At 31.6% G+C, this 26757-nt stretch overlaps 1 protein-coding gene across 4 annotated transcripts; it reads left to right on the forward strand.

Moving 5' to 3' along the window:
• Positions 1–6859: 6859 nt before the first annotated feature.
• LOC113863736 (kinesin-like protein KIN-7K, chloroplastic) lies at positions 6860–26203 on the forward strand. 4 transcript variants are annotated; one of them, XM_027497414.1, is made up of 25 exons: positions 6860–7076; positions 7264–7291; positions 7524–7795; positions 7887–7984; positions 9210–9299; positions 10241–10293; positions 11685–11750; positions 11825–11878; positions 12023–12082; positions 14289–14367; positions 15217–15284; positions 15784–15846; positions 15988–16092; positions 18147–18251; positions 18387–18494; positions 20487–20630; positions 21182–21364; positions 21484–21642; positions 22292–22510; positions 23114–23254; positions 23366–23488; positions 23567–23617; positions 23998–24045; positions 24136–24336; positions 24964–26186. In XM_027497414.1, exons 3-25 carry the CDS (start codon positions 7542–7544, stop codon positions 25525–25527), a joined length of 3036 nt encoding a protein of 1011 aa, XP_027353215.1. In that variant the 5' UTR covers positions 6860–7076; positions 7264–7291; positions 7524–7541; the 3' UTR covers positions 25528–26186. The 4 variants fall into 4 exon arrangements, with proteins under 4 accessions (XP_027353215.1, XP_027353214.1, XP_027353216.1 ...); XM_027497413.1 differs by having other exon boundaries at positions 6860–7291; positions 24964–26203; XM_027497415.1 differs by lacking the exon at positions 7264–7291 and having other exon boundaries at positions 7046–7076.
• Positions 26204–26757: the final 554 nt, after the last annotated feature.

Genomic DNA, 26757 nt, shown 5'->3' on the forward strand with positions numbered 1-26757 from the left:
GGTGCAAGACTAACTAACTAGTAGGATGTGGAACGCTGATTGCCAACACGTGTACTCAATTACACATGGGTAGAAAATAATCTCAATTTTTTTTTTCTGTTATCTCTATAGGTGATTTTGCTCCTTCAAGGAAATGATGCATACTTTAGAGAATAAAATACAGTTTAATTATTAATTAGGAAAAAAAAATTATCTAGTGAGGATGGTGGATTGATCTAGTCTCCCTTGAAGTAGCAATTCCAAAATTAAAACCTTTAGATTACGAGTAAAGTTTGTTTGAATTTACAATTTATTTTTATTATAATCAATCATTATTATGTAAGTAGGATATATTTAAGTCGCAATGGTAAGTATTTTTGGTATATAACAAAAAGCATTTGAATTTAATTTTGATACATCAAAATACAGAAAGGCTTATTTTCGTTTAAATGGTTGACATCTAATGAAGTTAACAAGTCATTTAATTGCCAACATTATTAAATTTTATTAAGGTGTTGCAATAAGATTATACAATAGTTCAAGAGAAATTTTACGTATTAAAATTTAACTCTATTTTTATCTTGTAATAAGTACTAACGAGAAGTTTCATATCCAACTTTAGATACGGCAGCCCTGTAACTAATTTTTAATTTAATTCACTATCTATTTAAATTAAAGTTTCATTTGTCAATTCATATGCAATTATAGCATCTTGCAAATCTGATTACTTTTTTTCATTAAACTTCCGCTTCATCTCCCAATGTCAACTTATATTATAAAACTAATTACATTTAAATCATTTTACATTATATTTTTCTGTCTCTGAAATCTCATGTACTTGTATTCCCAAATTAGTTACTTTTCAAATCCACATACTATATATTGCAGTGGAATATATTATTTTGAAGGTGACTTAATTCTTTAGTATTCTTTTCCATAAAGAATGACAAATTCCATTATTATTTTTTAATTTTAAATTTTAATTCTTTTGAAGCAATTGCCTTTAGTTTCACTAGGATAATTTCATTGTTGGATTATTTTCAATGTATACTTATGGCAATATGATAAGGAATTAAAAATAATGAAAAATTTTAAAAAATTATTATATTAAAAATGTAAAAGCTTAATAAATATATTGAATTTAATACTTTTCAACGCCGTCCGTATAGAAAATTTGTTCATTAATTCACATGTTAATTATAAATAATGACCGTCAAATTTCTCTCTTTTCTGGTGAAAAACACGGTCGTTAATTGACTCCGTTTTCCTATGTGTTGTTTTCACCACTATAACCGTCTCTTGCTATTTCTTTGGACTACCAAATACGCTAAAATGGCCGCTGGCCAACGTCCACTATGATGCTTCCAGCTCCCCGGCTCTTCACCTTCCATATTTTCATCGCTCTTGCTTTTTTCTTTCACTTTTGGTATCAAAATAGAAACAAGAAAATGAAACTTTTTTCGTAATATTGAATTAGTACTCTTAACACTTTAATTTAGAAAAATAAATTAAAAAGTAAATACACTTTTGTCATAATTTTCAACATTTTTGTTTATTACTTTTTAATAAATACCCTTGATGTTCTAGATAATAGGACTCTATTATGTTATTGGTGATGATATATTTCATGAACAAGTTTTATTATAGTTTTATCTTACTAACTTGAAAAATATTAGGAATGTTTAAAAACTTTTTCTAATACATAATTTATTTTTAGGAACAAAAATATGTAGTATATATAACTAGTCTCACATAAATTTGGCCTATTAAATTGGGTGCTTACAGTTTGAGTTGAATTAGTTTGAGAATAAAAATAAAATTAAAACAAACAAAATCAATCTTTTGTAGTTTGATTGAATCGATTATTTTGATATTTTCCTTGCTATTTTTTTAAGAGATAGTATTTTAATTTTTTTAGTTATTAAATAAATAAAATTTAATTAATTAAAATATAAATTAAGTCTTAAATAATTATATAATCTTTTTCGTTTATTAGTTTTTTATTTTTAAGAGATAACATTTATTGAATAAAAAATTAAATAAATAATAAATATGAAAAAAAATGTTAAAATTATATTAAATCATGTTTTAAATCACAACTTAGTTCAAATTACAAATCAAAAATCAAAACAACACATTTTAGGTTAGTACTTATATAAGAACTTAATGGCAAAGTTAATATAAATTTAGAATGTTAGTTCAGTTCGATTTTATTCTATTTTAAAAAATGAAAACTATAAATCAAATCAAACTGTGTAAAAAAATATAATTCTTTTATTTTTTATTTTTTATTTTTAATAATTGTTTAGAACGTTTGAGTTGATTATGAAACAACTCTACGTTACTAATAAAGTTTTTGCTAAAAAGAATATACAACTTCTACTCTCCTAATAAAATTTTAGGGTCATTGATCTTATGTTTCTAACTATAATATTGAAAATTTCATTAAAAAAGTTAACATACAAATATAAATTAATTCTTTATTTTAAAATACAAATAAATATTAATAATAAGACCAAAGACAATGTTTAAACGGTCACGTTGGATTCTAAATACGGGTTTCATACAAAAACTATGCTAACAATAGGATTATATAGTTATAAATATTTAATTTATTTAAAATATAGTCTATGTAACTATGAAAATAATATCATATAATTAAATAGTTACATTGATTAAATTAAATTTTATAACAAATTTAAATAATGTAAATATCAAAGTTTTATTGTTAAAACAAATTAATAATTATCTCATACATCCCATAAATATTCTTAAATTCAAGTAAATTTTTTAAATATAAATTAAAAGACAAACATGCAAGACAAGAAACTTTAAAAAAGTTACCTAACTAATTCACATTGAACTATACATACACATATATAGCAAATGTATTGAATGAGAGGAATTTTATTGTGAGAGTGAGATGTAAATTTTATGCATTACATCGATCTAATTATAAATTTTAAAAAAATATTGATGATCATGTGATTATTAATATACTTTTAATCTTGTCTATTTTTGTATAATTATATGGTTAAGACTTACTTTTTTTAACCTCTCATGTTAAGATTTTTCTCTCACACTAAGTATGCTATATATATATATATATATATATATATATTAAAAAAAATTAAGCTTACAAAAAATATATATAATTATTTCAAAAGAATTAAAATAAAAAATTAAGAATGGAAACTGTCATTCTTTGCGGAAAAAGTATACTAAAGAGTTAAGTCACCTTCAAAGAATATATTCCACTATAGTATATAATACGGGGATTTGTAAAGTAATTAATTTGGGAATACAAGTACATGAGATTTCAGAGACAGAAAAAGTATAACGTAAACTGATTTAAATGTAATTAGTTTGATAATATAAGGTGACATTGGGAGATGAAGCAAACTTTAAAGAAGAAAAAAGTAATTAATCTATAATTAAAAAAAAAACACATTATCTCACACTCAATAGTAAAACCTTTTTTTTATTATATTAATTAACAACTAAGAGTACATTAGAGAAATTATATTGAAGAATTTATTATTAATATTTATCTTCAACTATATGGAAACAAACGAGTTTTATTTACTGTTTAATATATTAAAAAAAGAACAGAAAGAACGTTACCCTAAAAAGTAAGAGTGTAATACATATGATTTTCATTGAAAAGGTAGGAAAAAAAGGACCGAATAAAACAATCCATATGTCAAAAGTTGTTAGTAACATATCATATTATTTATGTAAATCATAATTGTCTTTTATTTTAATTATATTCTTTATACCATGATTGAGGTGCTATCCCATTAGTGATAAATAAAAAAGCTGGAAAATCATCTTACTCAGAAAGCATTTCAGAATTTATAAGCATACTGTGATAATGTATGGGACAACAATGCATAAACAAAAGCAGCAGCAATGAGTGATTTGTTGGAAATTAAGTTCAAATTTTATACTATTATTTTTGTATTGTCGTGGTTGTAACTTGCAACCACCTACAAGAGAAAGAATGATTAATCTTATTATAAATTACACATTAACAACTAAACTTCACTTTGTTGCTTTGAAAAAAAGTTTAAAAGAAAAAAATCAGCTGATATGTGTGAGCAACTGAATAATGCAAGTCCAATAACTAGGATTTTCTAAGCATATAACAGCGCATGTGTGTCGTAATTGTCACTTGTTTTGGACTTCATATAATTCACATTCATATAAAAGTAATTATATATTTTTCCTAAAAATTTGCGGTTCATACTTAGCAATTATATACAGTTGGTTGTAAGGGCAATATTTACTTATCTTTCTTTTATATGAAAATAACCTTCTCACTTCGTCACTTCATTAAATCTAATAAGGTAGTCATCAAAGCTACCCAATCACTTAAAGTTCCAAAAACAAAAAAGTTATTAATGTATGATATATTATTAGTTTTTAATTTCATTTATAAGATTAAGCAATCTAAATATATACATCTAGATGTTGTTGTCGTAAATTAACTTGTCCTTTTATTGCTTGCTTATTTGAATAACTTCTACATTATGAAACCGTGTTTATTTTTCATTTGAATTTCAAAAGCTTAAAACTATAGATAAAAATGACTTCAAAAATATTAATCTTAAAAAAAAAAGTTCACTGCTCATAAATGAAATTAATGCCCCTACTGAAAGTATTAAATCTTGAAAGTAATTATTTAAAATTAAAATTATTTAAATATTAATAATTCACGAGTTATTTTAAATCAGACCTCAAACATTATCTGTGTACTTGTAAAGTAGTATATACAACACAACATTTTTTTGTTTTGGGTTAAACTGAAGTACACATTGGCGAAGAGTGGTTGAATGTGGTTAGTTTGCGTTTGGCATCTTATGAGGTTTTATCGCAGTTCCCACTTAAGCGTTATTTAAAGAGTGATCATTTGTCTTTAGTTGTAGTGAATGCCCATTGCCAATGAATGGTCCACTTAAGGTCTCACACCACCAAAGTGTCACATCTCAAATTCAATATTAATTTTTAATCACAATTTGCATACGTAAAACCGTTTCCATATAATTTATCATTTTATTTCTACAACTTTACACGTAACTTTTAAAAACTCCAAATTAAATTGTGCAACTGCAAATTCAATTATTCCTAGGTTTTTTTTCCGCAAATCCAACTAATAATTCAATTCTTCAACTACAAGTAGACGAATAAACATGTGATTATTCGTATGCAAAGTTTAATTATGTTAAACTGTATTTTTATGTGTTACTTAATATCGACAAAAATTACCTGTTTTTGACTAAACAAAAAAGGTTAAAGTATGGGCAAGCGAAATCTAACATGTCAGTGGTAAAATTTGATATTAATTGCAGTTATTTTTAATATTTTTTTATTTATATTAATTTTTTATATTATTAATACTATTTGAGTAGTTTAAAAGTTAAAAAGGAATATTAATAAATGATAAATTAGGAAGTTTAGCGATTAATTCTAACAAAATGATTCAATTTTTTAGTTTGTATAACTTTTTCTTTCTTTAACCGTATAAATAAGATAAAATGTTATATTATTTACTTTCTTTATGTTATTTAAATGTCCTTTAGTATTAATGTTATTTTCAATAAATATTTAAATTTGAAACTTGATTTCAATAGATTTTATTTTATACATGTAATTTAAATATTTATTTATTTCATAATCCAAATTTTAATAAATGTTTGTTCTTTTCGGTTAATTTTAAATCAATGGAGTTACCTTTAAAGTATTATATTTTATGAACTTCAATTATGACGCGCTGATAGATTAATCGGCCCAGTCAGACATAATATTTTCTTAAGTTACGCATAATTAAGGAGGCCTTTGACTTAATTACAACTGTTCATGTCTACGTTATTTTTTTAAAAAAGCAATGGCAATAGAATTTAGTGGACAGGGTGTCCATATACGATATAATAAAATATTGTAAAGCTGCTAATAAACAAAAAGTATCGTAAAACTAATATTATTTATGTTCATCTCAATCATTTGGTTACATAATTGGATTTCCTTCTATGCGATAAATCGATTAATCAAATAAAAAATATATAAATAACATTTCACTATAAAATATAGAAATGTTAAGATGCTTTTGCTAACTCTTACATAGAAGATTCACATCGATTCATTTAAATAATAAATTCAGCGTTAGAGGATGTTTTAAATGATAATAAAATATATTTATGACAAAGATAGTCTCAGTTCTAAAATAAAATTTAGTCTCACATTTTTTTAAAAAACTATAAGAAAAACCTCATACGTTTCCTGAAAAAAAAAACCAAAGTCAAACTTCTCAAGTATTTAAAAATACGTGATTTTGACTTTTCAAACCGATAAAAATATGCTAGAAAACAAGAATAATTAGAAAAAGTATATTGTAAAAATGCTTTAAAAGTTGTGGTAGTCAATCACAACTAAGATCAAACGAGTAGAGAGGGGTAAACGGATGCAAAGTGCACACCAATTTGCTATTACCAAAGGGATGAAAATTTTGTTAACACAGGGAGAGGGTACGTGACTATCGTAGGTCCCATGCCTTGACCCATATGTGACTGGCGTACTTGTAAATAGTAACACCAACTCCTACCGTTTGCTCTCGCACGCGGCTCTCGTGAAACAGTGAAAGACAAATGAGGCAGAAACCCCAACCCCGCGGTTATGCCTATATGCGCGCTAAAAAAGGCACTTAACAAAACTATGTTATTACTATTACACAATTTACATTACACATATCAATCCATCCAGCTAGACACAGAGAGAGATTGGTGGAAAGTTTACGCGAGACGAGACCCACCACAACAACTCGCGTCTTTCTGTCTTGTTTGTATCATCTCCCTCCACACGGTCCTCTCTCTCTTTATCCCAATTTATCGGACTCTTTAGTCTCTTACTACTTACCACACCTCCGTCAATTTCATGCACTTTCCCTTTTCTCTCTCTCTTTCAACTCCAAATTAATTATAATTATTATTGCAATTATCATAATCATCATCATGATTCATAATAATAAAAAGTTTGATTGAAAATAAGGTTTTCGCTTTTGTTGATGAAGGGCATCCAATCGCCATCGCTTCCAAGGCAAGGCAAGGAAATAACCTATTCTAACCTCTCTCTCTCTCTAACTGTTATTGATGTGATACTGCTGCTGAAGTCTGAAGATGATGTGCTGTTTTTCCTTTACTCGCTAAACTCTGACTGAGTCTCACTCACACTTTACCTTCTCTGTGGATCTCTCTCTTCGCTTCAAACGCGATCTTCTCCCTTACTCAGCAATGCGTCTCTGATTCTTTCCTTTCAGGTCAACAACATTCCATTCTTATTTTATTGTTTTCTCGCTTTGTTTCTTTCCCTTCTTATGCTAATCCCTATGCATAAAGCAATTCAACCTTTGTAGGCAGAGTTGGCGCGGTTTGTTTCTCGCAGATAATCGTTTTTATTTTCTGTTAGCTCAACTTATTTACGAGAATTTGCATTTAACTCCAAATGGAGATGACGCCGTTAAACCTTGCTTATTGTTTTGATTGTTGAAGGCTTGAGTGGAAGTGTCGATGGCATCGAAACAAGGTGTGAAAACGAAGAGATTCGGGCTGAGTGGTTCAAAAGGTGCTAATTCGCCGTCATCCTCTACCACGTCGTCTTCTAAACAGTTTCAGGAAACGTCCGTTGATGGCCAGAGCTCGCCTGCATCTTCGTCGGCTCGAAGTAAGCCGCATCAATTTTATCCTGAAACTGCAGCTGCAGCTTTGGATACACAGAGGGCCAAAGAAAATGTCACGGTGACGGTCCGGTTTCGGCCTCTGAAGTAAGTGTTGCCTTTTCTGAATTGTATATCATTGTTGCGATTGTGTTCTTTAGATGCCTGTTAATTTGATTGAGGTCTATGTGTGGGACAGTCCAAGGGAAATTCGTCAAGGAGAGGAGATTGCTTGGTATGCAGATGGAGAAACTATTGTGCGAAATGAATATAACCCGTCCTTAGCGTATGCATACGGTATGATATGCAAAATTGGCATTGATGGATTGGGATTTTGTTCTTTACGTAGTTGTTCATTTGGTATAGAAGCATATATTGCGAGTATGGTGCTTTTGAGGTTGAACGAACAACATACCATATACTTCTTCTACAATCTTAGTCACAAGCATTGGATTTCTATATATTTATTTTTTAGAATAAAGTCTCGTGATGATGATAATAGCTGCAAAAAAAATGAATACATTTTCGTTGTGATTTAATTGATTAAAAAACAAACCAGACGTTACACACACATATTTATTTATTTATTTTTTATTTTTTTTTCTTTTTCTTTATTTTTTTGGGGGCTCTGCAGGGTGGGAGGAGGGGTTTAGTGAAAGAAACTATTGTTAGAAGGAACCGACCTCAGACAGAACTAATAAAAAAGCCAATCTTCAAACAGAAACAAAGCAACTATTAATACAATATGGCTCTCCCATCCCTCTGTAAATCAATGAAGGAATCCATGTACTGAGCACTCAAGAGATGCCAGATAAAATATCTTATTTCTAAAGCATGACCTATAGAAGATTCAATCTTCTAAAGATCTGAGCTTTCTTCCTATCCAAAGGTACTGATGTTCAGTGATGTAGCTCTCTGCCAAATAACTCTACCCTCCTTGCAACTGCTTAAAAATCTGAAATTAATCATCAGAAAATGCTCAAAGTTTTGAGGCCCAGCCAAGGATCACCAAATAGTCCAAAAGCAAGATTCCCTCTTAATGTAGCTTGCTGCTGGACAATGAAGAAGCAAATGTACCATTGTTTCTGAATTAAAATAATTGGTGATTAGCCCTTGTTAAGTATATGTGCCTGTAGTTCTGCATACCATTAGCATTAATCTTGTTGAGACAGCTGCCCAAATGAAAGATATGACCTTATAGAGAGTTTTGGTTTCAAAACAGTATCTAAAGAGGGAACTTTCCAGTGTTTGGAGTGAGTGAGAAATTGGAAGAAGGATCAATTAGAAAAACTAAAAGGGACTTATGTTTGGAAGCATGTGTGTCTCACAGAAACTTAGAGTAATGGGAATTCCAGGAAATGTTTGATCTTATTTAATTTCAATTTTCAAATGTCGTAAAATTGTACATTTATCACAAATTAAATCAGTTATCATGTGCATTTCATTCTCAACAAATATTAAATAATCTCTCCCTCTTATCCAATATTATGCATTGATGTATTATACTTTTTCTTGTGTCTAGACCGTGTCTTTGGTCCCACAACCACAACACGTCAGGTCTATGATGTTGCTGCTCAGCATGTCGTTAGTGGTGCTATGGAGGGCATCAATGGTAATTAACAGATTGAACTTACTACTTACAACTTACAACCTATTCCCTATGTTCAAAGAGCAAAATCTATTCTTGCTTTAATCAAGTCTTCCTTTCATTTTCTGTAATATATAGAATATTGATCATTTTGGATGTATGATTTGAAATAATACTAAATCTAAGTTTTATGTCAACTAATAGGTATATATAATATGATTTAGTGTTGCTTGATGTGGCTGATCAGCTCCTAGCTGGATACTGATTCTCATTTAAAATTAAAGTTGTCATTTTGACCTTGGTAGATGCATGAAAAGATATAAGAGCAATGCATTTGTAGTCAAAGATAGCCTGATTTTGCTTATCTAACATGACAAAATCAGATATATTTCTGCAACTACATTATTGAAGACATTCTAGAAAAATTTGAGGGACTGTCATGCAATTTGTGCAACTTTGATCCTTTTGAATAAATATCATATGCATTAGGTAGGCTTTCTTGATCAATACTCTTATAATTGTTGATGAAATAAGATTGCAAACCTCATGTTTGCTTAGTATGGTAGTTACATGACAATGTAACCTCAAGAGGTTTGAGATTTGACATCATAGCAATCCGTTCACATTATGTTGTTGTCTTGGACACTATAAGGTAATCAGTAGGTTCAGACCTTTGCAGAATTGATGAGGAAGAGGAAATGAACTGAGGTAACTTGATGATTCAGACTGTGGAAATTTGTGAGACTCACATCACATTTCTCTCATGGGTAGTAGTTATGCATTTTCCATGATATAGAAACCTATTAATTTTTTAACTCTTGTTTCTTCTTAAAATTGACCATTCCAATTAAAAGTCACCATGCATTGAGAAATATGTGGCTTAGAAACTTTTAGGTTGTTTTTTCGCTTGCATACCTGGCATATTGAATAATTAAAATATGAATTCCTCTCTGTTTTTCATACAGGTACTGTATTTGCATATGGGGTAACAAGCAGTGGGAAGACTCATACAATGCATGTGAGACCGCATTTATTTTCTGGCTTCATCTTGTTGATCTTCATGTTTATTATAAATTTACCTATTTATTTGTTTTTCAAGGTCTTTCAATATCATGGTACCTATGGTTTTTAAACCACACTTAATTCACAAAAGAGCAATTGCTGACCATTGTGATACTTGCCATTTTTGTTTCTGATACTGATATTTTATTGATGGATTGGTATCTTATGGTTGTTTCTCTTGCTGAGTTTGATTGTTTTTCTGGACATGTACATTGAGTTCCATGGTGAACTACCACAATAGACTGGGAACTTTTTTCAGTTTTAGCAGCAACTACAGCTTTGACCTTGGTATCTTATGAAATATATAAAATGACAGGATAACATAACCTCTTTCTGATAATTATGATTTGATTTATTTACTTCATAAATGTTCATATTAATTGGTCATTCTAATTTTAACTTGTTAAAGATTGCCGGTAGATACAGGATGTTTATAACTTCAACACGTCCATCCCTTTCTCTTTCTGGCTAGCCTCTACTTTTTTACTCCATGTTTTCTTTGAAAAATCTGCTAGTTACATGTTCTCAAGGTTGATTGGATGGTACCTAGTTTTAATTATACTCTTCTTTCTTGAATATATTTTCAGACTCATTTTCTGTGGATTGGTATAAAATTTTGTGTGAATATATACATGAGTACTCTTAATAACAAAAGTGACTGGAGTGCTAGCAAGTATTTTGGGTCTTATTTTAAGTCATAATTGTTCTACTACCACTTATGAGATAGTGGAACTTTCAGTATTTGTTATACTGTCTAATTTGTTCCTGCTTGTCTTGAGTTGGTCATTTTAGGTCGTTATATAGAATATCGTAGACCTCCTTTCTCCTCTTCTAAATGCATAAAATTTATCGTTATTTATTTTGATTCTTAACATGTTAACTGGGATATTTGAAGTATAATGTAGCACTAATCTGAAGCAGCTAGGTTTGTTAACTAGTATTTTACTCAATCAAAATCTCTGATTGCAGAAGCTCAAAAACATTGTTCAAAGCTGTAACTTAACAACCATTGATGTGTGAACGCGCACTGTTTGCAGACGCTCAAAAACTTTGTTCAAAACTGTAACGTGTGTGTGTGTGTTGAGCAAGTTTAAGGCTGTGCGTCCAAGATCACTTTTTTATCATCAGTTGTTTATGTGACTTTATACTATTGATAAGCTTGTGCGATTCTTCTTGGCTATGTAATAATTTGTCATGCTTCATCGTCTGATAACAAATTAATTAATACTATCTGTTATTTTGACAATTACTGATAGTGTCGAGTTCAGCTATGAATTTGGATAGTTGATGTGACACTATACTCTTAAGTTCATGTCATACCTCTTGCTCATAAGTTTGCATTGGCAGGGTGATCAACGATCTCCTGGAATCATACCTCTTGCTGTGAAGGATGCTTTTAGCATTATCCAAGAGGTATGTCAAATACCAGTCAGATTGTTGCACTTTTTATCATAGGAATTACAAAGTCTAACGTTTTTGCATACCAGACTCCAAACCGGGAGTTTCTCCTTCGAGTTTCCTACTTGGAGATCTACAATGAGGTGGGCTATCTATCTAGCTTAGTTCATGTGGTTATTGTCTTCCAAAGAAGTTGCTATTTCCCTCTGGATTTTGCATGAAAAGAAATTTGGTTAATGTTGTTTTGTTCTTCTGATTGTTATTCTCAACATTTCCTTTTATTTTAGGTGGTTAATGACTTACTCAATCCAGCAGGACAGAACTTAAGAATCAGAGAGGATGCTCAGGTACTGATCATAACTTTTCTTATCTTTACTCTAATTTATATTACTAAATAAGAATAAATATTTTCTGTTCTGAATTTTTGTGATTGATTCGTTAATGCCCAAATGTTATTTTTATTTTGGAATTCATTAACCATGTTGAAATGGAGATCGACCCTGGAGGATATATGCCTTGAATAGAAGACATCAAATGATGTAGATGAGTTATCTGTAGCATCATGGAAATCATGCACATACATTAACTTGTCAGCCTTAAGTATCAATGGATTGGTGCAATATTAGTACCTGTTAAGATGTCCTACATTAGTTAAGAATAAAGTCAAAATATTCCTTATAAAAATTAGGCAATCCTCCTCTTATGAGCTAACTTTTGAGAGTGAGTTAGACTCAAGTTCTTTACCAGTACCTTTTTTCTAAAATCAAACATACATACTCTGCTCTCTATTTTTCATGGTATTTTACTTAGCTTGCCAATAAATATAGGTGATGACTTGACTTGAAACTTTATTGCTGGGATGAATTTAGCACCAATTGATCCTTACAGCTTCTTGTTGGTATTCTTGGGCCTTGTAATCAAGGTAGTTAAAATCCTGATTTGAATCATAAAATCGTAAGATTTTACGATTTTGGATGCCTTACCAATTTAAATAGTATGTAAAATTGTGGCTGAGTAAAATCGTTGTAAAATCTCGATTTAAATCATAAAGTCCCTCAAATCTTGTGATTATACGATTTCTCCTTGATTCTAAAAATTCCTCAAAAAGTCTCATTTGTTGAATTCTAATTCAGTTGACGCCTCTTTCATGTCTCCTTTTTATCGAACCCAATTTGCCTCTTGCAACTTTGAACCCGAGCATTGTCAATTCAACAGTCCTCTTAGTGTGTGCAGCCTGGTCTGCAGCTAAACCTAGCAGTGTGTGACTGCTCTGAGTTTGAGTCTAGTGCTGCTGTTCTTGCATATTTTCTGTGCTGGTCTACTTTTACTCATGCCAATGCTTGACATTCTTATGAAATATGGATTATGATTTGTGAGTGCTACTTTATTTAAGTGCTTTTTACTAATTTATAGGCCCCCCCTAATTTATGCTATTTTACATGCATAATATGAATTTATAAGCATACACATGAATTTTGTAAAATCTTACGATTTGATTCATGGTTTTCAGTCCCCTTTTTGATTTAAAGTAAAATTCCGATTTTAACTACCTTGCTTATACTGGGAATGGCTATAGCTAGTTTGGTTCTTTTAGGCCTTCCTTCTTTATGCATACAAGGTTTGTTGATTAATGATTATGATATAGTTTGTAATTCGTTAAGCATTGTGCTTTGTTCCTATTAGACCCATCAAAAGACAAACTTCATTAGCTGACAATTATTTGTAGGCCATTTGAGGGATCCATTCTCGTGCAGTAAACTGATAATTGGCAACTTAGTGCAGATTTGATCTTGTTGACAGTGTAGTGCATTGTTCTTAGCATGGAAAAGTTTTATGAGATAGATTTAGACTTGAGAGCAAAGATGGACAGTAATATTGTTATCTGCTGCTCAAAAAGTTATGATCAGTTGCTAGATGTTCTTTCATGTTATTTTAGTCATTTCTCTAGGCTGGGTATCCAGCAGGATGAAGGTGGCATATACTTATGTCAACTGTTGTCCTGCCAAGTTTACTAACTTGTTATAGCATAGTTATGCTTATGACAAGCACTAAGGTTTTATTAGACAAGGCTTTTCCTTCTGTGCTTGCACTATTTGAAGGCAATTTTCCAGCCAATTGAGCCAAGTAACCATTTGATGCATAAAAGCAAATTGGGGTTTCTAGATGATGATTCACTCCAGTTTATTTCAAGTGATTATTAACAATTCTTGGATTTTACTGTTTAAAATATCCCCAAGATGAGTATTGAAGAAATCAATCTTGTGGTGTCATACATAGTGAAAACTAAAACATAATTCTATATACAAAAAGTTCTATATGTTTCGAATAATAAATAATGAAATTGTTTGTCAGATACTGTTCAAAGTCATTTGAATGGTTATGACTTGTATATTTTACTATATTTCTTGTTCATTCTTTATATAGAATGTATAATACAATCAGAGTATCGGCATATTAACAATTGTGAGACATATGGTTGTTGAATTCAAAGTTCTACAAACATAAGTATTTTGAAGGAAGGCTGGTATCATTTGTATATTGATTCATATGTAGGGCACCTATGTTGAGGGAGTAAAGGAAGAGGTTGTGCTCTCCCCTGCTCATGCACTGTCCCTTATTGCAGCTGGAGAAGGTAAAAGCTCCAGCTAGGTTTATTTTCTTGCGGATTATTTTATCTTACTGGTCTGTGTGCCATAATAACACAGGGTGTTATGTTTTCTGCTTGTGATTTTTGTAATTAGTTAATAATGCTAATTTACTTTAAAATTAGGTATTTCTATTAAGAGTTGGGGAGAAAACGAACTGTTCCCTTCATCTCCTTAATATTCTATGTTTGGCTACTTGCTTTTGGGAATAGGTTATGCTTGTGCATTAGAATACCAGATGTATTATTTGGCAACTTTAATATGATATTCTCCAAAAGTAGTTGCATATAATATTTATGGAATGTTATTATAAAATAAAAACTAAATAAAACTGTTTGCTGGTCCTGTGAATGATAATAAGAATTGGGTTCTTTTGCAATTCTACATACAAATTGATTATCATTTTTTATCTTTTGTTTCATTATATATATAGTGTGTATCTACTGAGAGGAACCATTTTATATGAGAATAAGAGGCTTAAATTTGAACTTTATAATCATACATAGATGATTATGATTATAAAATTTGGGAAATTCAAATGATCACTTAAAAAGATAATGTAACTTCTAAAAATTCACATGATTTATATGTTTTAATTTTGATAATTCATAATGAGATCTAATCATCAAAGTTTGTTTTTGCCATTCTCACCAAAAAAGTTTTCTCATTAGATACATCAATATATATATATATATATATATATATATATATGTGTGTGTGTGTGTGTATTTTGGTGTTCTACATTTCTTATGTGTTAAAGTGTCCATGTCCGTCAAGGAGTCTGTGATTCATAGGTCTCTTTCTTTATTCTTGACAAAATTTTGATTTGGTAACAGAGCATAGACATGTTGGATCCACGAACTTCAACCTACTCAGCAGCAGGAGCCATACTATATTTACCCTGGTGGGTTTATATTAACTTAAAGGATGAATCATATTGTTTTAATTGATTAACAACATGGTTCTTACATTATGTCAATGAAATTATATATTTTTATATTTAATGTTTTGTGTTCACATCTTACGGTTGCTTTTGAGCACTTAAATGTAATAAGTCGATAATGTAGCTATATAGTTGGTAACTTATCCCTGTAACCAACAATTAATTACCATGGAGAAACAATTGAATAAACATTCCATCATCCCATCCAAATCTTCTTGATGAGAATGCTCCTTGTTATTTTTTTCCTCTAAAATAAAAAGAACCTGCTGGGGGTGGAGGTAATTATTAAAATTTTAAATTGTATCTATATTCAACTAAACCATCAATGATAACAGTGTTCAACCTTAAGCGGTTCAAGAACAAGAAAAAGGAACATCAGGACATAACCTATTTCTTTCAATTGCTTTTTATTTATATGATATTGTTATATTCTTTTTAATTCCACACTGTTTTGTGGCAGACTATAGAAAGTAGTCCATGTGGTGAGAATAGTGAAGGAGAAGCAGTGACACTGTCGCAACTGGTAACTAAATCTTTTTAGTTGAACTTCATTTGCTTTGTACATGTGATCTCCATTTCTAAGCTTTAACATGGGTCATGATTTCATGTAAATGTTATATATTTTTGTTTTATTTCTTACATTTTTAAAATATTTTTCTTGCAGAATCTCATCGATCTAGCAGGCTCTGAGAGCTCAAAAGCTGAAACAACTGGCATGAGAAGGAGAGAAGGATCTTATATCAATAAAAGTCTTCTAACTCTTGGAACTGTGAGGTCTCAAACTTTTTCTTCTCAGTGTATATTAGAGATGCATTGTAAAACTGTTTATTTGTCTACACCTTACACCATCAAACCTTTATGACCCTGTGGTCTGGAGTTCAATCTTTGTTGCCCCATTCTTCTAAATAAAAGATAAATTTCATTGCGAGGTGTGGGCCTGTGCATTGTCCAAGCTTCAAGGCCCAAAGGGTTTTTGTCTGAGGAGGCATGTTAGATAAAACCATTCCTGTACTTAACCCAATAGCTTAAACTTTTGGAATATTTGTTTGGTCCATAACAAATCCACTTGCCACCTGGTGACAGTATACATAGGGGAGGGTGAGGATAGGGTGGAATGCAAACAGAGGCCAATAGGGTGTTTGAACCTTGGGATCAAGTGGTCCCTGAAGAGACATGGTGCACTTGGCTGAAGTTATGGCTCTGGCTGTGAGGCATAAAACTTAATTTTTAGCCAAGCTTAAAAGATTGTCTCTGCTCTATTTGCCAGTAGAGTTTATTTCTTTCCATTTACTTCTACATGATCCTCTAGTAGGAAATTAGTTGCCATAGTTTAATTTCTATTTCTTATCTTCTTACTTTTCACTGTCAAATAGATTGGATAGCCCTGCTGTCATGAAGAGCAGCCCATTTTTAAAACAGCCTGAGGTATTGTGGGTGGGTTGAAGGGGCTAGCTGTTTAACCCACCAAAATTTGAAAATTTCAAAAATAAATTGATGATAACCAAAATTCATATAAATTTAGAAACCCTTGAACTCTCTGATACATGCATTAAACCAAATAACACCATCATTGTCTATTAGACCTTGATTAAAGGGGAAAAAAAAAAAGAAAAGGAACAAATTGAGCATAAATTCAAAGTTTTAACCGCCTGGCTCACTTAACCATATAATTGTTTTTCCATTTTATTATAAAATTTCTTTATTTCAATAATCCACTGCATGTGACATTTAAATAGGTTGTAGTTTTACCAACCAAGACTTATTCCATTCCCATCAGAGTTGGCTACCTTATCAATTGACATTGGGTTCTATTAAAAAATGAATTTTTAGTAGAAGTATTTAGAGCGAAATTAGCGAAGTTATTGGGAAAAATATGGAGACATTCCCTGTACTTTCCAAATTCTGAAATAGCTGTATGAACTTTATTAATCCAGATGTCAAGTCTGTAAAATTTTCCAAACTTGAAAACTAATTATACAAAAGGGCTTCATTATGCATGTGTTCATTAAAAGATGTGACAATCTCTCTTTTTCCTCCATTTATTTTTTTAAAATGTAAAAAATTCGATTAAAAAAAAACTGTAGAAAAGAGATACTAATACTAAATTGAAAAGGAAAAAAGGAGCATCATATTTTTTAAAATAAGTTATGTGGACAAATAAAGGGGCATGATATGCTTGGAAAGAAGGGGAAGAGAAGAACAAGATAACTACATTCTACCTTACAAAACATATTTGCATTAATAATTGAGTATAATTCATAGCTAAAAATATTGAATTTGGATGGGGGATATGATAGTTTTTCTCTGAACTGCATGGACTTGTTCATAAATATTCCCTCTCAATGGGCAACACTTGGGCTTTATCCATAGTTAAATACAATAGGTCCCTTTTGTTGAGAATATATCCTCATTATTACTATTTATTGTATAGATTTATTTCATCATTTCCATTTATTCATTGTAATTATTAGGAGATGTTCTATGATATTTTACTTTGTAAATATTAAGATTAGACTCCTATATATACATGTAATTATTATGTAATATATCATAATAGAATTCTCAAGTCCTTTGTCTTATACCATTAATCCCTTTACTTGCTCACAAATCTTCATTTTTTGATATTCTTCTAAGCTTTGGCCCTTCTTTTTATTCTAAGTCAGTTGTGTTATCTACTGTTATTGATAGAATGATAGTACATTCTATTGATTGAGAATTATTACTGTGCAGTAGTTTTAAAGCATAGATAATTCACTGGATGTTGTATTTAATGAAAATGTGTGTTTATAGTTGTGTTGAAGTATAATTATCATCGTTGCACAGGTTATTTCAAAGTTGACTGAAGATAAAGCTAGTCACATACCTTATAGGGATTCCAAATTGACTAGAGTACTTCAGTCTTCACTCAGTGGACATGGACGTGTTTCTGTAAGGCTTCCCTTGTGTAGATATTTGGGCATGCATGCATTTGTGAAAAATAAATTTCAGTATACACATCATTGAGGTAGAAATGCTTAAACATAAATAAGCAATTCTAATAGTATATTGTCATTTTAAATACAGCTTATCTGCACAGTAACTCCTTCATCAAGTAGTACCGAAGAGACTCATAATACATTGAAGTTTGCTCACCGAGCAAAGCACATTGAAATACGAGCAGCACAGAACAAGGTAAGTTATATTTTAAGACCTTTTTTGTTGAATAACAATAAAAGTATGAGATACAACTCCTAATTTATCTTATACATATATCTATTATTAGTGTTACTGTTATGTTATAAATAAGTATGAGAATATGAGCTTACTCCTAACATCATTCTACACTCCTAATTTATCTTATACATATAAATTATGAGATACAACTCCTAATTTATCTTATACATATATCTATTATTAGTGTTACTGTTATGTTATAAATAAGTATGAGAATATGAGCTTACTCCTAACATCATTCTACACTCCACATAGGATAAGGGTTTCTGAACAAGTACCTTAGTTCCCATTGTTATATATTATTCTTGCCATATATGATGTAGGTGAGAGTAACTTCAGACATAGATAATATAGAATAGCAGCATGAATTGCAGTAGAACCTTTGAAAGAAAGTAACCACTTCATGTTACTCTCCTGTATGAAGGCTGTTAGATTCTATGTACTCTTAGAAAACATTTAATGTATTAGGTTCATGCATCCTTGGATATGTATTCTTAGGAAAATAATAAAATAGGAAATAACTTACACAGAAAATAACATAATTCTTCATAGCTGTTCAGCAAGCAGGAGATGTATTTAATCTATTGATGTATATATAAATACCATATATGCTGAGTGCAACTCAATTAAGCAGATTCAAAATCCCGTCCTTTAAATCTCAAGTTATTCTCTAAGTTCAAGTGAGACATTGCCACCATAGTTGTCTCCTAATAAAAGCTGCCATAAAAAAAACACTTTCTGCCTTTAATCACCCCTACTAAACGAAACACAAAATATTTCATGGATTTAGGAAAATCATTCCAAACAAGTTTTTACCTCAGCAGCATGTGGAAAGTATATATGCTTGTATTGCAAGGGGTCAGCTCTAGTTCAACCAAACATTTGTTAAATTGCTTTGTCAATCACAAACTCTCCTAGAAGCTTAAAAACTATTAGGTGAAGGCTAATGAATAGTTTTTATATCTAAAATTCCCCCTCATGCAAGAGTCCTTTGGTTTGACTTGTGGATAATGTACAAGCCCACCTTATCTTGTTCTGAAATTCAACTTTTATTTAAAAGAATCCGGGCAGCAAGGATCAAATTTCATCCATTTGGTTAGAGGCTTTGATACCATGTCAGTCACCAACTCTCATAATAAGATATTAGCTGAAGAACCATTAATGGATTTTATTGGGATGTTTTTTACTTCTGAAATACTTTCGGTCCATGGACCTATGCTAAACTACCTCCCAGGGACCAATTAGTATAGAAATTTCTGAAGTTCATTCCCAATTGCAGTCCTCAAACACCTCTTACCTTCCTCATTTCAAAGTTCATTCTCACTTCATGTGCAATCAATTTTGAGGTATATTTGTCACTCAAATTTTTGGTGGAAGAGAATAAGAAATGCTTTAAATGGTTTTCTTTTGACTGCAGAAGATCTATGAACCTGCAGATTTTAGAAGGTAATTGGGAGCGTTGAAATTATCAGATTTAGATATTGAAGAAGAAAATAGAGATAATAGAGACCTTGAATAATATTATGTGTTACAATGTGATACAAATCATAAAGCATAGCCCTTATTTATACTAATACTAGATCATAATCCTAGCTAGATAAGGAAATAAATCATGCTATAAGAAGGATATATGGAAACTAAATCTAAAATACAATCTAAGATACTCTCAAAATGTTATTAGATATTTTCTATACACTCTAACTGGGAGATTTTGTATATTTGCAGTAGTTAGTGACTGAAATGAGATGCTTGAAATATTTAACAATTATTATATTTTTGTGTACTTTGGCATTAGATGGTTATCTGTGACTTCATTTCACTTTGGTGCTCTATCTCAGTTGTATCTCACGGAATTCTACAGTTTTTCTTTTCTGGAATGCCTTTTCTTATAGATGATCTCATCCTTTCCATTTCTTTTTTTTCCTAATAAAAATTGAATTAAACCTGCAGATAATTGATGAGAAATCACTTATCAAGAAATACCAACAAGAGATTCAATGCTTAAGGGAAGAATTGGAACAATTAAAGAGGGGTATTGTGACAGTTCAACCAAAAGATACTGGGGATGATGACATTGAGCTCCTAAAACAGAAGGTAGTTCATGTTATATATAAATCATGACCTTATATTTTGTTTGTTTGTTAGGACTATCTCTCTCTCTCTCTCTCTCTCTCTATATATATATATATATATCTGTATGTGTGAGTGTGTGTATGTATGCATCATGTTTGTAGGGTTTCACTTCAGTTGCAGTACTCCTTCCTAAAAGGGAGTGTTGTAATACTTTTTAAAATTACAGATTGATTAATAAAATCACAGACCAAATAATAGAAGTTACGAACTGAGTGATACAAATCTGTAACTTTTTTATTACTTAGTCTGTAACATGTGACATAAAGTCTATAATTTTAATGAAGGGTAGCATGATACTCCTTTTTTAATAGGAGAGTACTGAAGTGAAACTCCAATAAATTTCAAAGGCAAACAGTTAGTTAGTTTTTATAAGCTCTAAACGGCACAATGCATGGATTTGGAAATGAGTTTACATAATTCTGAAATAAATTTGCTGCACATTGAGCACATCGGTATTCTATAAATTTGTGTTCTGATTTTGAATGTTTCTCAATTGTTGTCATTATTTAAAGTTAGAAGACGGTCAAGTTAAGTTGCAATCCAGATTGGAACAAGAAGAAGAAGCTAAAGCTGCTTTGTTGGGCAGAATTCAGCGGTTGACTAAGTTGATTTTGGTCTCCACAAACGCATCACAGTCAACAAGATTTCCTAACAGACCTGGTCCTCGACGAAGACATTCCTTCGGGGAAGAAGAAGTATTTTTCATGTTGCATTAACTTCGTCTCTTTTTTTCTTCTAAAAACCAGAGTTTATATTATTTTTTCATAATATGTTTCAATGCATTACATTTTTTAACTATCAATTATGTTTGCAGCTGGCGTACCTTCCTCATAAAAGGCGAGATTTAATCTTAGATGAGGAAAATATTGATTTGTATGTTAATGTGGAGGGAAATGCTCCAACAGCTGATGATTCTTTTAAGGATGAGAAAAAGACAAAGAAACATGGACTACTGAATTGGTTGAAGTTACGTGTAAGTTGTCCATCACTCCATTGTTTGCTGATGATAGGGAATTATATAACATGATTGAAAAATATGCTAGTCTTTCATGTTGTATAGTAGACATCAATTGATTATGGGGTTTGATTTGGATTCTCTATCTTTCATCTTTTGTAACCCTACTTATGTGACCGATCATTTGTTGTCTGGTTCTCCCATTCTTTACGTTCTAAATATTTTAGGAATTGAGAACCTGAATTACTGTTAGACCTTGTATTTAAAACAATGTAACTGGGGGGTTTAACAATGGCTTGTTGACAAATAAATGGTTTTATATTACATCTCTAACAATTGGAATGGATTTTATTTCTTTATTTGGAATTCTTTTAAGTTTACGCTATAGGTAATACCTTAATCATCATTCCCAAATTTATTTGACTGTATTTGACTTCACAAAATTCAAGCTTTTTATGGGTCAGGTATTTGTCATACTGAGTTATACTTTTCACTAGTTTATAGTCATCATCAAACTCTAGTAACATTCATTTTTATGCATGCTGCGGGTCTGATTAGGTACCTTTTGATATAACCCAAGTTGTATAGTGGATCATTTCATTTTGGGTATTTGTTGCAAGTTAAGTTTCTATTTACTTAAGCTTGTGTCTTTCACTATTTTTATCAGAAACGAGATAGTGCCTTGACAGGCGCTAGTGATAAATCCAGTGGAGCAAAATCTACGAGCACACCTTCTACACCTCAGGCAGAAAGTGGTAATCATGTGGAGTCCAGACTCTCTCATTCTCAACCTGCAGAAAGCTCTCCCTCTGCTGATCTTGTATCAGAGGCAAGAGAGGATAAATATCTTCACGAGGACAGTTTATTGGGACAAGAGACTCCTTTGGTATGTAATTGACTACTGTTTTCTGTTTATTGCTGTAACTTTGGTTCAAAATGCCAATTTCTAGCTTGTGGAAAATTTCATATTCACTCCAGTATAGAACAATGCAAATAAACCCACTAAAGCAATTGTCACATCGAAAGTCTCTTAAATGCTTTGAAAACCACCACAAAAAACCTCAATTGTACTATTAGTGTTTGTAATCTTTTTAGTATTCAGTGTTTCCCTCAAGTGCAGTTATGTGAATATGTCTCCTTGTCTTACCAGAGAAGTTTCTTTCAATGTCCAACATTGTTTATTTTATTTGGCTCAGTTTTTAACTCCTTTTGTTTTCAAATATTATTACTTTTTCTTCTGGTGATCATTTACATGTCAGTTAAAGTGTCAAGTGTTCAGACCTAAAAGAGTAGCCATGGGTTACTTTCAGTTTGAGAAATATCTATCAAAACACTGTTATTGTGGGAAAATATCTGTTTTATATTAAAATGGAGAAATATGATGGAGATGTGGCCCCTAAGATTTTGCCAAAGATGTGTGATGACTGTATATTATTTGGACATCTATATTTTTACCTTATTAGATATCACTCTTGTGTTTATTTGATAGACAAGTATGAAGTCAGTTGATCAGATTGATCTTCTGAGGGAGCAGCACAAGATTTTATCTGGAGAAGTGGCACTTCATTCAAGTGCTTTGAAGAGGCTGTCTGAGGAAGCAACAGGAAATCCTCAGAATGCTCAGATTCATGTAGGTTACTATCTCCTTTTTGGTCTATATAGGTACAGATGTGTGTCTGTGTGATTAGAATTACAACTCTGATTGTTATGCCTGAAAGTTTTGTGTTTAATTCATACCAAGGTGGAGATGAAAAGGTTGAAAGATGAAATTAAGGTGAAGAGTGAACAAATAGATTTTCTGGAAAAGCAAATTTCAAATTCTTTTATCGCTTCAGATAAGACAGAACAGTCAGGAGTATCACAGGTATGCTCTCCAGACATCATTGTTGCTTTCTTTCACTTATTTGTAGTCCAACCTAATACTGTCTGTTTTGTGCACCAGACTGTTTCTGAGCTGATGGCACAATTAAATGAGAAATCCTTTGACCTTGAGGTGACAATTATTTTCACTTTGCTAATGTTTTCCAACTTATCATTGCCTGAGACAGGAAGTCCAGATCTAGATGGATTTGAATTGAAAAGTAGCACTGAGTAGTATTTTTGTGGAACATGTGGGAAGTCAAAGCCAGTTTATTAGTTCTTAAATTCAATTGTATCATTGTACGAATCAGACCAAAAATAGGTTGTAATTGTGTCAATAATTTAATATAATTGATATTTTGAAAGCCAGGCTTTTGATAATGCAAGACAGTGCATGTTGCATAGACAATTCAACTGCTAAAATTGCTATCATTGCATGTACACGTGGCCTTGCTGAGAGTTATTTTTTTATTAGCCCAGTATTAACTAATGCACATTATTGCCCTAGTTCAGGTCAAAGCAGCAGACAACCGAATAATTCAAGAACAGCTTAGTCAGAAGGTGAAAAATCTAGCTTGAACTTTTTATGAAATTTCTATTATTCTTCTCTTTGTCATGTTATTAGCTAAGCAAGTAATTTGGCATTATCAGATTCGTGAATGTGAAAACCAGCAAGAAACAATTTCCTCTCTGAAACAGCAACTTGCAGATGCATTAGAATTGATAAACTTAAGCCCTGTAGTCAATCGTTCACATTTCTCTGTAACTAAAGACTACCATGGTGAACCTCATCTTGACAAGGGGAATGTTACAATAAACAATACCAATGAAGGGATTCATTTGCAAGCACAGGTAAATCTTTTACCTTTTGCAATCTTTGTTGGCTGCTATGACAGTTCTTTATCTTGCATTCCTTTCTAGGAGTGATTGTGGTTACTTATTTTTCCAGCAATTCCCCTTAAAAGACTTCCTTAAATGCAAACTGTTTATGATATAGTACTTATTGGCTTATTGCAAACTACTTGCTTGAACTTTATTATCACTGTTCCAAGATTTATTTCAAGCGAGACTGTGAGAGCACACTCTTATTAAGAGAGGCAAGAGAAGCAAGTCATAGCTATTAAATCTTCCAATGATTAACATAAGAGAATTGAAAATGATGATTGTAACAACCTGAGATTAGTTTATATCTCTTAACTCCTTGTTGGGTTTGTGTTCTATATTCTACCATTCTTAAGAGCTTTTAGTTCGAGGTAAAGCTTTTAAACAGTGATTAAATTTAAAATTTTACAAACTGAAAAGCGAAAACTAGTATCTACAAATATTCCTATGAGACAAGAAATGTCTATTAACTTATTGATTGTTTCTACCTTCCTTTTATTCTGCATTTAGTCGAAGGTATGATATTCAAATGGCATCAAGTATTTTGTTTTTGTGTGTAATCATCGTTCCCACCAATCTTGTGCACTTCTTAATTAGGTAAGTGAGATAGAAGAGCTGAAGCAGAGGGTGGCAGAACTGACAGAATCAAAGGAACAGCTAGAATTTAGAAATCAGAAACTGGCAGAAGAGAGTTCATATGCTAAAGGGCTAGCTTCAGCTGCTGCTGTTGAGCTTAAGGCACTGTCAGAAGAAGTTGCCAAACTCATGAATCAGAATGAGAGACTGACTTCTGAGCTAGCAGCATCCAAGAATTCACCCACTCAACGTAGAACTAGTGGCACAGTCCAAAATGGGCGAAGAGAAAGTCATGTTAGACTTAGACGAAATGATCAGGGTGGATCAAATGCTGATATCAAGAGAGAATTAGCCTTAATCAAAGAACGGGAACTTTCGTATGAATCTGCCCTTTTAGAGAGAGATCAGAAAGAGGCCGAGCTTCAAAGAAAGATTGAGGAGTCAAAGCAAAGAGAAGCATACCTGGAAAATGAACTTGCTAACATGTGGGTCCTAGTGGCAAAGCTAAAAAAGTCACACGGAGCTGAAATTGATGTTTCAGGGTCGACTAAAGAGAGTTTGCAGTTGGATGGTTTTGGCATTTGATGTGATGATAGTGGCGTTTGAGTTGACAATTTGCTTTCAATAGGAGTGGCTTGAGAGAGGTGTGTAAAGATTGTTGTCTGCAGGAAAGTGTGCTTTTCGCTTCCCCATCCATCAGTGTCCTTTTTGGTCCATTTCCAATTTGTACATCCAAATTATAGTCGCTTGACTAGCTCTTCCCTTCTTCCTGCCTTCTTACCTCCATTCCTCCAAACGTTGAGCTAATTTAGTCCCTTCTTATTTGGTTGGCATTAGAGTGATAACGTTTAAAGCATCCAAAGTAATATTGGCTTCAAATGTGCATTAATAATGAAGTTGCTTTTGGGTCCCTTTAACCTTCTCCCTGCCTTACCTCCATTCTGCTAAAAAGGGCAGTGCATTCTACTACCAATTCCAAAAAGAAATTCAGGGGGTCTACTAACTTTACAAGCTATGATTGTGCATCATTTTCTTTTTATTCTGACTATTTGGCCGTTTCAGCCTAGGACCTGGTTTTAAGCGATTTTTGTTTGGTAGGACAACTAGCCTCCCTTTTCTTTTGATTTTGATGTTGAAATGTGGAGTTGCATATTGTGTATCATACGCACAGGTCGTTTGTTCAATGAAAATAAAAACTATAAAAATGTCAGTTGTAATAATTTAATTTTAAGTGAGATGTTGTGGAAATGCTTTTTAGTACGATGAACTTTAGCACGAAATATTACGAATGGAAAGGAGGCAGTTTAGTTGGTCCAAACAATTATTCCTCTCCTGATTAAATTTAAGCATTCTTACGTCATATATTCACTAAAATCATGATAACAACGTTTTAACGTATAAGTTATAGATCTGAAACCTGTAAATATAAATTTAACACATAAACTACAATTAACAACATTAACGTAAATGTGAGAATATATATATTTTAATGCAAAATCAAACATGTAGTGTTAAAATAAATTCACACTAGGATGAATTAAACGCCAATTCAAACTCGTGGCAACTGTCTTAACTTTATCCAAGCATGGAGTGTGAAAAATGAAGCTGTGTCTGATTTCATCTCGTACTACAAGACTGTGAGGTCATAGCAAGCAAACGCAGGGACCTTAACCAAATTCATGCAAGGTGACCATGTAATACGACAGCCGATTACTTAGCAACGTTGACTTCTGCTTATGTAGATAGCATATGGATTGAGAAATTACCTCCTAGGATTGACTTTTAGACTTGGATTAATTAAACTCTTTTTCAGTT

The sequence above is a fragment of the Abrus precatorius genome, unplaced genomic scaffold (genome assembly GCF_003935025.1).
Source record: "Abrus precatorius isolate BTA unplaced genomic scaffold, Abrus_2018 Scaffold3, whole genome shotgun sequence".
Classification (NCBI taxonomy): domain Eukaryota; kingdom Viridiplantae; phylum Streptophyta; class Magnoliopsida; order Fabales; family Fabaceae; genus Abrus; species Abrus precatorius.